Source organism: Vombatus ursinus, unplaced genomic scaffold (genome assembly GCF_900497805.2).
Source record: "Vombatus ursinus unplaced genomic scaffold, bare-nosed wombat genome assembly UNPS02014818.1, whole genome shotgun sequence".
Taxonomy (NCBI): domain Eukaryota; kingdom Metazoa; phylum Chordata; class Mammalia; order Diprotodontia; family Vombatidae; genus Vombatus; species Vombatus ursinus.
Genome location: NW_020954596.1, coordinates 7,719,261 through 7,736,000, shown reverse-complemented (window position 1 = coordinate 7,736,000; position 16,740 = coordinate 7,719,261). Strand labels below are relative to the sequence as shown.

Below are 16,740 nucleotides of genomic sequence, written 5' to 3'. Positions count from 1 at the left end.
CACTTCTACTTTATCATATAACATTACTTACTCAGAGATGCAATTGTGAAAACGATAAATTCACCTTTATGGATCCTATGAACACAGTCCCAAAATCCCAGTATACGATATATATGAACTATTCCATATCCAATATGATGCATTTGGAAAAAGAAAAATGTAGTAGTTGAATGGACACAAGACTATTTTAAAGACTATTCTAGTTGCTTTTCATATTTATCAGTTATTTTAAGTATTTAGATTTTGTAGTTCTTTCCATTTTTAAAACTTAATTTTTAGCAAGTTTCTTCAAACAGGAAATACTTTTTCCAATAAATTCTCTAATGATATGTCAACCAGTCAAATTAATTTAAAAAAATTTTAAAAACCTTTTTGGGGTGGGAAGAGAAGTGTTTTTTTTTTAATATACCCTTCAGAATGTTCTAAAATAACCTGACCAATCTGATGAAGAATATAATTAACATTTAAATAGTTATCCAGAAGCAATAAAGCCACTGAAGACAGGAATAATTTTGCCAATAATAGTTTGGTATTAATGCAAAAACATTTTATCTAAGTTCTTAAAGAATTAAGAGCCATTTAAATTTTTGACAAAATCTCTTTACAAGGTGAGGACTAAATAATTTTTAGAATCACAATTACTATATGATTTGCAAACAATGAACACATCAACAAATTAAATTTCTTGAATCTCTGGCTAAATTATGATTTTACAGTGGAAGCTGGGAAGATTAAGTTTATAAAGTTTAATAATTTTAAGATGCTTATTAGGTTCAGCTAAGTGATTCACACTAACTTTATATTGAATATAACAGTCTCTGGCAGATTCAATATTTTTTAATAAAGCAGGTTATTAGAACTGGCAAATGATTTTAGAGTCACTGATCACATTTCAAAATATATCAAAAGGGACAGGGTTAAGAATAGGTATTGCACCTGTAGTTTAATTGGTATTAGGAGTTACCAGTGAGGAACTGTTTCTTCTATCAATCCAGATTGGCACTTTCTCACCTAGACCCTAGAGCATTGAGTAGTTAAATGACTTGCCTGGAGTCACACAGCCAATATGTGTCAGAGGTGAGACTTGAACCCAGGTTTTCTGGGCCCTGAGGCTAACTCACTATCCATTACAACACACTGCTTCTCTACCTAATGTCTAAAACAACACTTAGATAAGATTTTACTGGTCCAAATGTACTCCAAAATGAAATCTCCCTGAAGGGGAAAAAAAATCAAAAACCAAAAACCAAAACCCTGATTTATAGGTGGCACTCTGGTATTATACAAGCCAGATCTGGTGGAAAAATATAGGCTATATTCATACCACTGTACTAACAATGTCAGGGCAATACACAATGAACCAGCTACCTCTTGATTCTTTTCACAAGCAATAAAATTACAAGTAACATTTGAATAACTTGGACAAATGAAAATCTCCAATAAAAATACTGTATTTGTGTTTCACTATCTTTTAAAAAACTAAAAACTCAAAAAATAAGTGAGAAATACTTTTCACTAGTCACTAGCCACACTTTTAAGACTCAGAAAAAGACATGCTTATCTAGCTACTAACACAAACCACATTCTGTATTATGCTTAAATGTAAAAAGAAATTCAGAATTTCCTACATGAAACTCTCCAAAAATGGTTACTAACTTCACTAATGTAAAAAAAAACAAAAAAAATCATTTCAAAAAGTACTACATGACAGATTCGTAATTGTATTTCAAGATACAGCCTACCTAACTTTTCTTCAAAAGTTTACTAAGTCATTTAATAAATGTAAAAATGAAGAGAAAAGAAAACAGATTAAATTTTAAATCTGACCATTGAAGATATATGTATACATGTCTATATATGTGTGTGTTAGCATGTGTGTCTATACAGACACATATGTATCTATAAACACACAAGTGTATAAATAGAAATATATGGTAGTAACTACAGAGGAAGCTCTCAAACTCAACCCTGGGAAAAGCTAACAAACAAAAAGCTTCATTAGTGAGACTGTAGAACAGCTTTTAAAAAGAATTACCAGGTGCAACTTTAAATGGATATACAAAACCCTAAACCAAAACACATCAGGCCCTCCTTTCCCTATCACATCAAAGAAACATAATATAGTGAAACAAAAAGAATGGACATCTAATCCATTTACTAAAAATAAATCTTTTATCCTGGACAAGTAGGAATTACAGTTATTTATTAGATTAGATCAAGTGGAGTAATACAATAATCAAAGGTTCCAAAAGAAAATGCACTAATTTTTTTCTTTGAGAGGAGGGGAAAAAAAAGAATGGGATAGAAAAAATAGCTTTTTTGGTGGAAACTGTATCTTGAGAATATTCAGACCCCCAATATCATAAGTGTTGTTAGTAAATTTCTTAGACAATCACACAGAAAACTATGAAATGTAAGTATTTCAAGAGGCTGAGGGATGGAGGGGCTGCAATCTGAATGAATAGAAAGAATATCCACACTTATGAAATAATAACTCTAAAGTATCAAGGTTGTTCAACTATCTTGAGAAAAGTAAAATTCACAGGAGAAAGAACTCTAGCTTTTTCCTCTGGCTCTCTAATTAAATGCAGATGGACAGAAGTATTAACCCACTAATTAGATCTGCAATAATTTTTTTTTTGTACTGCTCTACTTATTCTATCAATTTTCTAAAAAGCAGGCATGTTCTTTCATTAGAGAATGATTTATACAGCATTTTTTCATTCACTGCTCTCTGCACACTACTCCTGAACATTTCCAATAATGATTTAGTTGGAATCGAAATCTGGAGGGTAAAAAGTATAGCTATTAAGGAGAATCAAAAATGCTATTTCACTTTGTAACCCTTTAAACACTATACAAATGTAAACTCTATATCAACTCTTACAGGATTTTCTGAAATAACCTTTAAGTCAACTCAAATGTTAATTTAGAATTAGAAAAGGCTAAATATATGTAACAAAATAAATGCAACATGCATGTAACTAAGTAAAAAAAAGGCACTAGAAACTTTTCTATCTACCATTGGTACGCAGAAAGGAAGACATCTATGGAGACCTTTCTAATGTAAAAAAAAAAAAAATCATTTCAAAGTTTCTTTTGAGGTGCCCAATCTACAATACAAAAAAAAAATACAAAATTACTGAAAAACTGCCTTACATTTTTAAAGAAAATGCTCCCCCAAATTGATCTTTCACAGTAAAGTCTTTAAAAGGTTTTTCTTATATTGACTTTGAGGGAAGAAATGAAACTACCATTTACAAGACTACAGCAAAAAGGACATGGGGACCAGAACATGTGGCCACACAATCACCTTTTAGAGTAGGACTTCTGTGACATTTGTAAAATTTTTTTAAAAGAATAATTAGATTTCCCAAGTTGTTGCTTTTGCCCCGATACTATCATTTTAGTAGTAAATTGCTATTATCAGTTTGGTAATTTACTATTTGACATTCAAGCATTTTGCCTAATTTTGGCACCTAAAACTAAGTGAAGTAGTCAGTGTCATATATAAGGACTTAGAGGCCCTGAAGTCAGAATACTTGGGTTTGAATCCCACATCTGATGCACATGATCTGTATGGGCAAGTCACAACCTCCATGGGCCTTAGTTTCCTCATCAAGTATCATGAGGGGGTTGGACTAGAAAGGCTTTGTAGGTCTCTTCCAGCTTTAGATGTGATTGTTTGATATATGGTTGAAAGTCCTGGGTAATTAGGTGAGGATGCAAGAATCCTTACATTTAAGAGTAACTTTTCAAGGATGATTTTAGGTCAATCATTTTATTGGTTTTAGAAGAGGATTTAGGTGGAATTAGCCACACTTTTTAAAAAGTTTTTTCAAGTTGTTGTTTTAGCCATAATACTACCATCATTTCAGTAGTAACTTTTACTAACAATATTATCAATATGTTTGCAGCAATGGTACAACAAATAATTTGAGTCAAATTTCCTAAGTAACTGAGGCTTCTTTGTCTGTAACCCTTTAGCTGAGTTAGTTGTTAAAGTCTCCCTGCTATCTCAAAATATTAACTTATAAAAGAAAGCTGCAGTACACTATTACTATATCCATGAAGGGATTGTGTTTCTCTAATTCCCTGAAAAAAAAAAAACAACATTAAGGACTCATTTTTTTTTTTCATGAAATTAAATTTCAACACATAAGAGTAATAGATTAGAAGTCGAAGATATATCAGAAATGAGGAACAGACTCAACTTGTCAGAAGTCATGTGGCAAGGGCAGAGTAATTATTATAATGCATGTCTCTTGCCAATATTACACATTACACTTTGTGGATGTGTCCTTTGTTTATTTTTATTGACTTAAAAAAAAGTTCCTGGTTTTTTAGTATATTTTCTTTAAATTAGATATAATGTAAACTAGCCAGATTCTTTCTTAGGATATAGACTAATAAGAAAAATAGATGAATAGAATAAAATCTGTTAATTGTATACCATAATGTTAACTGATTCCATTTAAAAACTTTCAGCAGAACAATATTCTAGAGGTTAAATAGTTCCATAGGAATGAATGGATGATCGGTCAAACAGGGTTATAGCACAGTTTCGTAATGTTAGGATGAGATTTAATCATAATGTATTATGTAAAAACACATTGGTTAGGAAACATTATATAGGGTATACTTATACCACTAATTAAGAATCATAATACATCTGGACAGGGTTGAAATGTAACATGTAATATCTATGAAGAAAGCTGAATTCCTTCATGAGACCTGCCCAGAGCTCCCTAGGAACTCAAGAGCTAAACAATTAACTTTGCTTAACAACTCTCTAAAATATTTATCAATGTATTAGTTATCAGGGTTTGTGTCTTATTCTTAATCAAATTGTAAGCTCTAAAACAACAAGTACTGTTTTATCTAAACTCTGAATTTCCTCCAGTGCCTAGCATGTATAAAATACATAAAAATGTTGTTTCTATTTGCTAGTAAGCAAAACTTTGAAACAAAATTTTAAAGCACATAAGGGCTACTAGAGAAAACTCATATACTAAACAACATCCATTCATAAAAGAAGGCCAGACAGATGCTCTGCTTGACATTACTCAAGTATGTAGGTTACTGTGTATTCAAAGTAATAAAATTACATTTCCTTTTAAAAAAATTTATAAATTGGATTTTAAAAAAACACTTCTGACTTGTTGGCTTGAATGAGTGAGGTATTATCATACCTTCGTCTAATATATTTATAGCCCTTCAAAGGACAAACATTTTATGATAGATGTTTCCAAGAAAATCAAGTAGAGTCGATACTTCAGATATAGATTTTACATGGTGAATCCATAGCACAAAAAGGATCCCATTTCTACAAATAGTAATTAGCATAGAAGAGTAACACATCCCCCCCCAGGATGACATATCACTTTGGATGAATAGCAAAATTAATCTTAAAAAATAATAATAATTGGCAGTACAAACTACTTTATATCTCTGGTCCTTCCCAATGAATACAAACTCACCTTCTTCAAAAACTTGGTTATTTCCCAAACTGTACTATTCATGACTTTGCTCACAGATGTTCCCCCTCCCACCATGTATAGTTATGTAGTCTGTTCATGAAACTTTCACTTCATGAGGTTTGGTACAGTTAATTCTTCATGTTCTATAGTTTCAACTGGACTATAGTTTCATTGTTTTGGTTTTTTTTTTTAATAGCCTTCATTGCTACGAGTACTCTGCATGTGGAAGGCAGTAAATAGATGGTGAAAGACCCTACCATTACTTAGTACATCCTCTATGAATATAATTCATAATTGTCATTTCAAATGACATCCTTAGTTTCCCTCCTGATACCTTTTATTACTATGGTCTTCAACATTAAAAGGAACTTTCTCATATTAGTGATTCTTGTTATTTATCTCAGAGCTGTGAATTTATTCCTGAGCTTTTTAGAATGTCAGTGGGAGGTCAGGGTGTTATGCCTTAGATTTTTTGTGTGATATGTTTATGCTATTGATTTTAATTTAGCTCAACATTACAACTTCTCATAAACTTGTTTTATTACAGATGAATAAAAACTGTCATTATTCAATAGATTTTGTTTTCCTTTTATCCTCAAGCATAACTGATTCAAATAGAGTAATTTATATGCCAAAGTGATTTTTTAAAATTTTTTAATAAAAAGGGAAAGTGGTTTGGAAAACATATTCTACATGTTCCATATGTACCAGTTAAAGGTTTTTAGGAAAGTTAATATTGTTCTGATAAAACTATGGTTTATAATATAAGCACAATAACAGCATGTAACATGTTACCATGTCTTATCTTATGATACTCAGTTGAAAGGTCTAAGCAATTTTTCTCATCATGCAAACATGCTGAAATATCACAGCAAATGATCAACATTTAAAACATTGGAATATAGCATCATTTTAAATAAGCAATTAATGTATCAGGCAATGTAGCTAATGTAATTATGGCATCTTCTGGCTAATTTTATAAATGAAATCAACAGGCTAAGGTAAAATAAATGTTCTATAACATTTGACTAACTCAAAACATACTGCATTTAGTGTTTTATTGAAATTGTTCAGTAAAAAGGTTAGGAACAAAGTATTTCCTGCATATTAAATGTGAAGCACTAGTTTACGTCTATAGTACTGACTATATCTCACTGGTTAAACTGGTATAAAGACTGACCACTTGAATAAAATTACTCATTTTGATATATGCTGTTGGAGAGAGGGGGTGAAAAACAGAATATACATGTGGATATTTTTCCAATACAAAAATCTCTAAGAACTAGGGGAAGTTACCTCTAATAAAAGTAACTGTCTTTAATGTGGAATTGCATCCACATTTACAATTTAGACAGTTTCACAACCTAATGGTACCACTTCAATCAGTTTGAATGTTATGCTGATCATTGGAATGAATGCATTTTTATTATGAGATGAATGTGGTTGATTAAATGACCTTGATTAGGCATCTTACCTTGGTGTTAAAATTTGTGTATCTGTTTTCTTCATTGTGTGTGTTTATTAATACCAGTAAAAACAGAGTATCATACATCTTCCATAAAATGATTGTGATAGAAATGTCATTTTTAGTGTATACGATGATAGTACAACTTGCAGCAGACATCTTGGAATATTACATCATTTTATGTGCAGTACATTGCAGCAGAGCTCAAGTCCAACTTGACTGATGTTGGTTCCAATAAAAGCTGTTACCCGTGAAGGTGAAAAAAATAAGAATTTTCTCTAAGGGAAAAAGTATTAATGTTATGAAAACACTTAAATAACATTCATTCCTTCATAGGTCTTTGTCATGCAGATGTGGAAATTTACCATTCTTTTTGTTAAAGTGGTAATTTGTGCAAAAATAAAAACCAGGCAAACATGGAGCTTGCATATTCACCACTTGTTATTTTCTTTGTTAATGTTAAAAAGTAAAAAAGTATATATTCCTGGTGACATCTTCAAATATTTGCTTCAACAAAATTTCCTACTGTGGTAGCTAGATGGCTCAGTGGATAGAGCACTAGGCCTGGAGTCAAGAAGACCTGAGAGTTCAAATTTAGCCTCAGACACTTACTAGTTGTGTGACTCTGGGCAAGTCACTCTGTTTACCTCAGTCTCCCCATCTGTAAAATAGGGATAATAATAGCACCTACTTGCCAGGGTTGTTGTGAGGATAAAACGAGATAATAAAGTTAAGCTGTGCTTACCATAGTGCCTTAGCAAATAATAAGCACTATATAAGTGTTAGTTATTATCATTATTATTTCTCATTGTTTTCAGCCATAGAACATGAAAATACATAGCCAATATCACAGACATCCTTAAACACAAGGAAGAAATGTTTCAAAGAAAATCTACAACTACATATGGAACCTCTTTGAACTAAAACATTATTTAGAGGGATGCATTTGAGACTAGAAGTGGGCCCACTTACTTTTTCTCCCATTTTTTTTTTCAAGGTGACGGGTGCAGACTACTTTCTGCCTCATAAGCCAGAATATTAAGCACACAACAATTAACGCTTTTCACAAATATCATACTTTTATGACAATACTAGATTATTAAACATAGTATACAAGACTTCTATTCCATTCAAGTTTTAAACAGTATTTAATTACAGCAATGTAATTCAGTAGAAAAGTATTTTAATGATGAATTTCCAAAACCCACACAAAAGTGACAATATAAAGGCCAAGTGAACAGGATGACTATACACCCAAAGATACTTGGATAAGCCTCAAAGTTATCTGTAAATTATTTTTCTATTTTTTCTACTAGGAGTTTAATATCAAGACTATCTGGTGGTTTGTTTTCTATTCCTAAATATGAGTTCTTTATGAGTTAAAAGAAAATTCCATAATATTTAATCCAGGAAAATAAGATTACTGTGAAAAACATCTCAAAATATTAGCAAGGTATTACCTAGAAGCATATGCTGATGTAGTGGTACTCCAAAAATTAGTGTATTTATAGTATATTAAAAGACCTGACCTTTCTATTATATATGTATCTTGTCTGTAGCATTCTTAAGAATAAATGGCCAGGATGATTATTCTATAGTTTCAAACTCTCAGTTTTTACTGGAAGACATGAACAGTAGATTCAAATGTATAAAGTGACCAAAAATTAGATGCAGTTTAATTAAGTAAATTATGTCTAATTAAAGCGGCTTCCCTTTCCCTTGATTAACTAATGATAGGGACAGGAAGGGAGTGTGGTGACAGTAAGTACAACTATTAAATATTCTGTTGCAAACTGGAAGTACTTTTCCCAGTAATTCCCTTTGTCTAAAGTCTAAACTCTAACTAAAAAAAAATATGGAAAAAGACTAAGTAACATAATGCAACTAGGAAAGATTACATTTTAACATTGTTTTCTGGACTCGACACCATACAGAGGAAAATTTCTACCATAATTCTCTTAGAGTACTTAAATTTATATCTTTAGTTAAGTACTTTTAAAATCCTATGTTTAGAGTATACTCTTAGACTTGGCTTCTGAATCTTCTATATTTAGAAGAAGTACAATATAAGCTCCTAGAGGGCAGAAACTTTTATTTTTTGTCTTTGTATCACCAGTACCTAGCACAGGGCCTTGGCATTAAATGTTTAAGTTTTAAATTCAATTATATTTTCATAATTCCATTAGAAACTACAGCAGAAAAACCAGTATGTTTTCTTTACTAACATCACAAATGTCAATACTATATACACTATATGGGAGAACTTAACTAGGTTTCTTATTTCTCATTTCCAAGAATTCCTTTTAATTTATATTAAACACTGAAATATCCCATTCAACAATAGCCATCACACTATCTAACCACCCCCCACCCCACCCTACCACCCAATGAGACCTGTCTATATTTAAACATTTATTGTTGGACTATGAAAACATGGAAATGTTTCTTTTTCTTTACCTTCCCTCACTCCCCCATAGAATACACTTTGAGTTAACAATTAGTTAACTATTTAGAGCTAATGAGAAAACCAATAGTAAATATTATAACATAATGCTTTTCACATAGAAAAAAAAATGGAAGGGTATTCTCAATGAAAGAATTGGGACTACAGTGAAAAATGGAAGACATTTGGAGAAAAAAAAAAGAGACAGAGATAAGAGATCACTTAGCAAACTACTGACTCAACCTTTCTCTTTCTCAAGCAAGAAACATCTGCCATTCCTGAATTTTGTGCGGTTTTTTTCCTGGCAAGAACAAAGACTTTAAGCTTTTTGTCTATATCTTATCTGAGAAAACACGTATCTATTTCAATCTCATGTGCTCATTATTATCTTCTGCCAAATATTTTAATAGTTCAAGGAATTATAATCTAGTTATATTCACAATAAACTAAAATTTAAATATATGGAACTTTAAAATTGTCATATTATGGTATGAAAAAGATACATTATTTGCTATTTGTGCATAGAAAATAGGAATAATAAAAAACAAAATGTAAAGAACCTGATTTTATCTATATCTATCTATATGTGTGGATGTACACACACACAAACACACCCACATATATCACTATTATGAGAGTACAGAGCTTGTGCTCAAGACCAAGAGACCATTCTATGTCACATAAAACAAAAAGCAGACTTGCTTCCATATAAAAAATTATGACATGAAGATGAATAAAAAACATAAAGTTTTAGGAGAAAATGCACACCACTAACATTTTACTTTGTTTCTGAAAATTACATCTCTAAAATGTATATTTTTAGTACAATTAAATTGCATTGATATATAGATACGCATATATACTTGAAGTACCCAACTCGATCTTCACTACAGTGAATGTATTGTCACAATGCATGTAATTCAACACAGCTACAGAGACAAAAAGCTTTAACTCATATACAGAGTTAAAGGGAGCATTAAATTTAAAACTGAGTCTGATTGTTTTTTCCTTAAAAATGGATTTTTAAATCACAGACTTTTGATAACTAAATGGCTTTCATGTAAATGCCACTTTTTTTTTTACCTCATTCTCAGTTAAGGAAGTTGAAGGAGATGAACTTTTGCTAAACGCAAGAGCTGAAGATTCTGCTGCTGAAGCCCGATTTCGCTTCTTCAGTGGTTTACATGCATCAGACAGATTTTTCGTTGCTGTAAAATAATTTCGGTTTACAAGGTGAAGTTAGGAACATTCAAAGATGACTATCCTGTTTCTGCTTTAAAATAGTCCCTTTCTTAACAATTGAAGATATTCTAAAGATGAGTCTTCTCAGTTCCTGTGTAGTACTCAGCATATTTTGTTTTTAAAGTTAATTTAGTACAGTAAGGACAAGATTCAATAAAAATACCATTAGATAGACTGCCCCCCTGTTTTTTAAGTCTTTCACCATCTAAAGTTAAGGGATTTCTATGCAGTGCTTTGCTTAAATACATTCCAATATTATACAATCTCCAATAAATTTGTTTGCCCTCTTAGTCTTACTTTAATTTAAAAAATATTTAAATAAAATGTTGGAGATGGGAGGTGGATTGGAGATGGAGTTTGTCTTTTGTTCAGCATTTTAATACTGAAATTTAGCAATCCTAGAATCTTCAATAAGCTCCCTTTGAGAAACAACACTACTTTTCATGCTGTATTGATAACCTTTGACAAGTTACACAAATCTGCCAAGAGCAAGTCTTCATACTAAAAGCATCAAGGAACTTTAGACTAATAATGTGATTACATTTGTCCAAGAACTTTTTCCATCTTGGACAGCTTCTCTATAGAATATATTTAAACAACTTCATAAATACCTGAATATTAACTACATTTCTTCTTTTTATCTGCTAAGTTCATAATCATTAAACAAGTATTAAATTAAGTCACTGGAAAATACTTAAGATATTTAGGCAGCAATTGGAATCCTCAAAAGAGAAAAAACAAAAGTAGCTGTTTTCAAAGTCTAACATGCCCCTATAATTTAACAACAAAAAAGTCCATTATTGGCCCTAAAATAAGAATTGGTTTTAGAAACTGCTTCACCAAAATTTAGCTGAGTATTTAAAATAAACTGATTAAATATAAATGGTTTATTTAAATGTTAGAATGTAAACCATTCTGACCATATTACCTGACTGGTTCTTTAGGGAGGAAGAGGTTTCTGTGACCTTAGAAGAGTTTGTTTTGGCTGTTTTGTCATTGCTTGTCTCCCTCTGTTACAAAAAGAAAAAATAAAATAAAAATAAAAACTCCCACTGAGAGTGAATATAAGTAGAAATTATTTCTGGAGAGTTACTGAAAAATACAAATTTCTTTGTCTGAAATTCCAAACATGTTCTGTGCAAAAACGTTGCTTATGGTTTTTCCACAAAATTAAGTTTGATTTAAACAATCCAGAAGGGACAATTTAATACCCCCAAAGTAAATAAAACTTAATTTATCAACCAATACCTTCATGTATACACAAGTCTTAATATCTGACAAGGAATAAAGGGATTAAAGTCTCAACATTTAAATCTTAAAAATAAGGATTTTAATTTCAATAGTGGCTTGTTACCTGAATTTATTGGATTTACATAAACTTCCTATGAACTATTTGTGTTAATATTTAAGATATCAATATAAAAATTCAGAAAGGAACAAATTGGAAAAGTATTTCTCTATACAATCTGAGCTGTCTAATTTGAATTCTGCCTTAAGACAGCTCTTGTTTTGCACTGGTAATTGTCAAGTTAGTGCCAACATTTTCACTGAAATCAAGCTCCAGATTAACTTGTAGTTTACGTCATTTGCCAAATAGCACTGTGGACTGAGGAGCACAAACATTTTTTTATATATCTTTCCAAATCTGTTAAGTACAACTACACTTCAGATTGTTTGAAGCACTATCTTAAAAATAGCAATTTTCATCTGATAAATTCTTGATAACTGAACTACAGTAAGAGAGGCTATGTTTAACTTCTCAGATGAGTTTATATAAATGTTCTGAAATTTTAAAATAGGAATTATGCCACAAGAGAAATACTGTCTTGATATTTTACATAAATGTTGATTTTTAAATGAAATATTTTAATATAACACATTTCTTAGGAATGCTTTACACACACAGATTTAGAAAGTCTCATTTTGAGGTAGAATATTGAAAAGGACTACAAGTATGTGTTCAGTAACATCTAAAGTTTTATCACTAACAAGTAGTGCTAATGTGCTTCCAAGAGGTGTTCATTCTAACCATCTAGTTTATCAATAACTCAAAAGCATCCAGAAAGGCACAGACATTGGCTAAAATATAAGAATAAGCTATGCAATAAAAAAGGAAGATTTCTTGTTCCTTGTGTTAAGATTAGTTTTAACTTTGGACTTTTCAGAATAGGTATATATATTCTGCTAATAAATAAAGAAAAATCAAATAAAAAGCTAGCTAATTACTTCAGATCTGCAGGAAGGAACAGAACTTCATGCAAAGTAATACATAGTCAACTCTTCTGTTAAGAGCCAAAGCCAAATATATTTCAGTATAAGTTAAGGTATAATGCTATACCCCATATGTTTATGTGAAATAAAGTTATTCTTTTAAAATATTTTCATATTAAAACAATTTATACATAAACATATATACATACATGGAAAATAAACAGAATTGAGGAATATCATGAAACAAAGACTTAAAGAGGTTAATATACATTTGCTATATACATAAAATATGTAAAATCCTAGGTTTATCAAAAAATAATCCACCTATTTTAATGGATAATTCATCCTTGGAATAAATGAAGGCAATTCTTTGTTTTTCCTCTGAGGTGTTGTACAGTGAGGGAAAGTGTTTACCAGTACAAAGTGCTTAGAGATAATGTATATTTTACTATCAATTTGCCATGCTATTGGAGGTCACAGATAATAGCATTGGAAAACTAGATTAAGGTCTACAGAAGTTAAATAATTTGTTTAAAATGACACAAAATGACAGAGTTAGGGATTTAACTAAGATCTAACTCCAAATTTGTTGTACTATACTGCCTCTCAAAAATCTATGAAAACCTATTAAAGAATAAGAAACTTAATTTTTGAGGAAGGAGATTCAAACCCATGAGTAAGGTACTTCTACCAATGCTGAACTTCAATTTTCCCGCAACCTCTAGTATTACAAAGTTGCCTGGGGCACTGGAAAGTTAAGGGACTAGTTCAATATCACAGAGCCAATATTTGTTAAAAGCAGGTTTTCCTGACTTCAAAGTCAGGCTCTCTATTTGCCTTTCTACCTCGTCTTAATGAACTCAGGCTTCAAAAAAGCATTAGTTTTCTTGTATGTAATTCTATTCTACATTTAATGGAAAACCATCTCAACCAACTGTGAAGGGCTGCCTTGTATAGAGCAAAAGCAACGTATTATAAAATTATAAAGTATTAATAATGACTGATTCTCAGATCCCACTTAGGAGAATTTAATATACTCCTAGAGAAATCTTCATTTGGTTAATCAGATTTATTTCCCAAAGCTAAATATTTAAATAAATATCTTCTGACTAGCTTATTATGTTGACAAATTCCAATTTCACAGAATTAAGTCCTAAAAATGGAAACACTAACAAATTTAACCATAGTCATGTGACTGGTATTTTTATAAACAACTCAAAGAATCCAGTAATATAATTACCTTCCGATTATTGTGTTTATCCATCCTGAGTCTTTTCCTAGCTGGTTCCTGAACTTCAAAATCTTCTGTAGGGTGCTGTGTCCTCTTTGCATGGTTTCTTTTTTTTCCATGTAAGTTACCTTGGAATGGGGGATGGGGAAACTTACATGAAAAAATACTCTTAAAGCCCAATTAAAAGTATTGTGAACCTATCTAGGGTAGCAAATTTTAAAAACTTAAATGTTCTTTGATGCTTTTAAAAGTTTCTTTAATTCTAATAGTATTTCTAGGCCCTACCTGTTACTGGTCAAATTCATTTACCAAAAATTTCAAGGAACTTTCTGGTAAGATATCAAAGATCACATTATGTTATTTATTGGAGCTTAAAAGTGTTTTCTTTATCTGAAGATTTATTTAGTAATCATTTTTGTTATAATAGTATTTAACCTCTGATACAATACTAATTTTAATGTGATCCAATAAAACCAAACAAATCCTTTGTTCCTTAATAAGTAAAGACTGTATTTCTCTTTATATATATATATACACACACACACACACACACATATATGGACACACACACATATATACATATATGTATGTAAATTCTTCACAATTCTCTTTGCATTTCAACTATCTACTTAAAGTAACAAGTGTTTCCCCCTCCCCCCTTTTTTTGTAGATTAAGGACTTCCTAACATTCCCTCTAGTCTAAAGTGTAATTATGTCCTCCCACGATGTACTGAAGACATCAATTTAAGAGTCACATAAAGGAATTAGACATTCAACTAGACAAACAATTGGACTATCCTGATGTGGAAATTTATATATGCCCTAAATATAGAGCAAATGTTTTCATCTACACAACTGCCTCATGGAAGCAGAAAGTTACACAACGGATAAGAAATTTTTAAAAAATTCATACTTTCACGAGCCAATCTTTAGATTTTTTAGAAATAGGGAGAGAGGTCTACTTAGATATGGAGACACCTTACCCCCACTGATTCCAATGACAGAAATCCACTAACATGAAAAAAAGCATTAGCTGAGTGCTAATCTAAGCTTATTCAAAATCACCACTAGGTTGGGACTCTGCCCATGCACCAATTCTTTGTAGACAGCTGGTGCCTACAGCTATAGAATTAGATCCCAGAGGAACAGAAACATGTTCTCCAGATCCAGGTGTATAGGTCTATCTGCCTATCAAACTAAAAGACAGTAATAGCTATTGTGCATTGACCCCAAACTAAGTGCATGTTCTATGGGTACAATAGCAAATGGATCAACAAAGGCAGAGTCTGTCCACACATCAAGTATGGGCACATTAGCTAAAAGGTAAAGTATGCCTGGTTAAATGACTATATACTGCTTCCAGAAAACCCATAGACTAGATGACAGACAATACACAAAAAAATGGCCAAACTTGTGTTTGACTTACATTCTCTAACACACAAAACAATATATAGATACCAGCTTGCTCACTTGTTAAGAGTAATTCTGTTCATGTACTTTTTTTTGCTGACAAAGTTAAGTTAAAACAGAGGCCCACCACTCAGCCTATCAGGCACCTGTTTACCTCAGAACAATCACTAAACCATTATTAATTGCCAGCAACAAAGTCTTTGCTCTAGATGGTAGTAAACTATGTAATTCATTTTCTTTCAAATGTCTGTAACTGTAATGCTTTTAAAGGTTAGAGAGGTGGCTCAGAGAGATTCTCTGAATACTTTTAAAAAACTAATACTCGAGGTAAGATACCATGAACATTCCACATCTTTATTAGCACCAGAGTAATTTTAAGATTAAGATTAAAAGATATCTGAAAACAAATACCTTGACTAAACACCACTTGCAGAAGAGTACTACCCACAAATACTTAAATTCTATTAGCTTTCTAAGCACAAAAAAATTTTAACAGCAAATTTGTGATAAATGTTCTTTGAAAAAGGAAAGATAAAAGCAAGGATTACTTTTATCTTTGGTTATCATCAAGCTAGTTATTTCAAATTTACAACTTACTCTTCAGGGTTAAGATAATTGGGGGGAGGGGGAATCATCTTTTCTTCTATTAGTTTTAGTCAAACATGCCACACTTTTAAATCATGACACTTTTCTGAACTTAGGTCGAAGAAGTCTAAGAGTGAATTATCTCCATTTATTGACTATTAAAGCCCCCTTGTTATTCTAATCACATTACTTGCAAAAGACATTGACCAAAGTAACAATTTCAATTCTACAGTATATAGAAATTTAATCTTGGATCTATTAAAATTCTAAAAACAAAACAAGAGCATCTGAGAAAAAAATAAAGATGTTATGGTACGTGGATGATTACATAAAAGATATACTCAATCACTACTTAAAATGATGAGCTAATTGTACACAATAAAAATTTCAATTACTTCTGGATCTTGATCTCCTTTTAGGTGAATCTTGAAACACTTTACGTTTGGTCTCTCCAATATTCTTCAGTGACGAACCTTGAGAGATACAGAATTTTTTTGTTTTTTAAACTGATATCCAAATATTTGACATTCATTTTTAAAATGTTGACAGTTTCCCCACAAAATATTTTTGCACACACATATCATCAGAAATCTGACCATCTTATACATTTAAAAAAACTCTGGGGGCAGCTCGGTGGCGCAACGGATAGAGCACCAGCCCTGAAGTCAGGAAG

The 16,740-nt window shown here is 31.4% G+C and overlaps 1 protein-coding gene across 2 annotated transcripts in view; it reads right to left on the bottom strand.

The window, feature by feature from the left end:
* The window catches only part of NSD2 (nuclear receptor binding SET domain protein 2), a 78,664-nt gene that overhangs the window by 40,429 nt on the left and 21,495 nt on the right, over positions 1-16,740 (bottom strand). The window contains exons 6-10 of one of the 2 annotated variants that reach the window (XM_027836147.1): positions 16,463-16,540; positions 14,082-14,200; positions 11,559-11,640; positions 10,472-10,596; positions 6,135-7,186 (exon numbers count right to left, since the gene is read on the bottom strand). In XM_027836147.1, the coding sequence (XP_027691948.1) occupies positions 7,124-7,186; positions 10,472-10,596; positions 11,559-11,640; positions 14,082-14,200; positions 16,463-16,540 (467 nt within the window). In that variant the 3' untranslated portion in view covers positions 6,135-7,123. Of the gene's footprint in view, positions 1-6,134; positions 7,187-10,471; positions 10,597-11,558; positions 11,641-14,081; positions 14,201-16,462; positions 16,541-16,740 lie in introns of those variants that run through there. The other variant, XM_027836146.1, reaches the window with a different exon arrangement.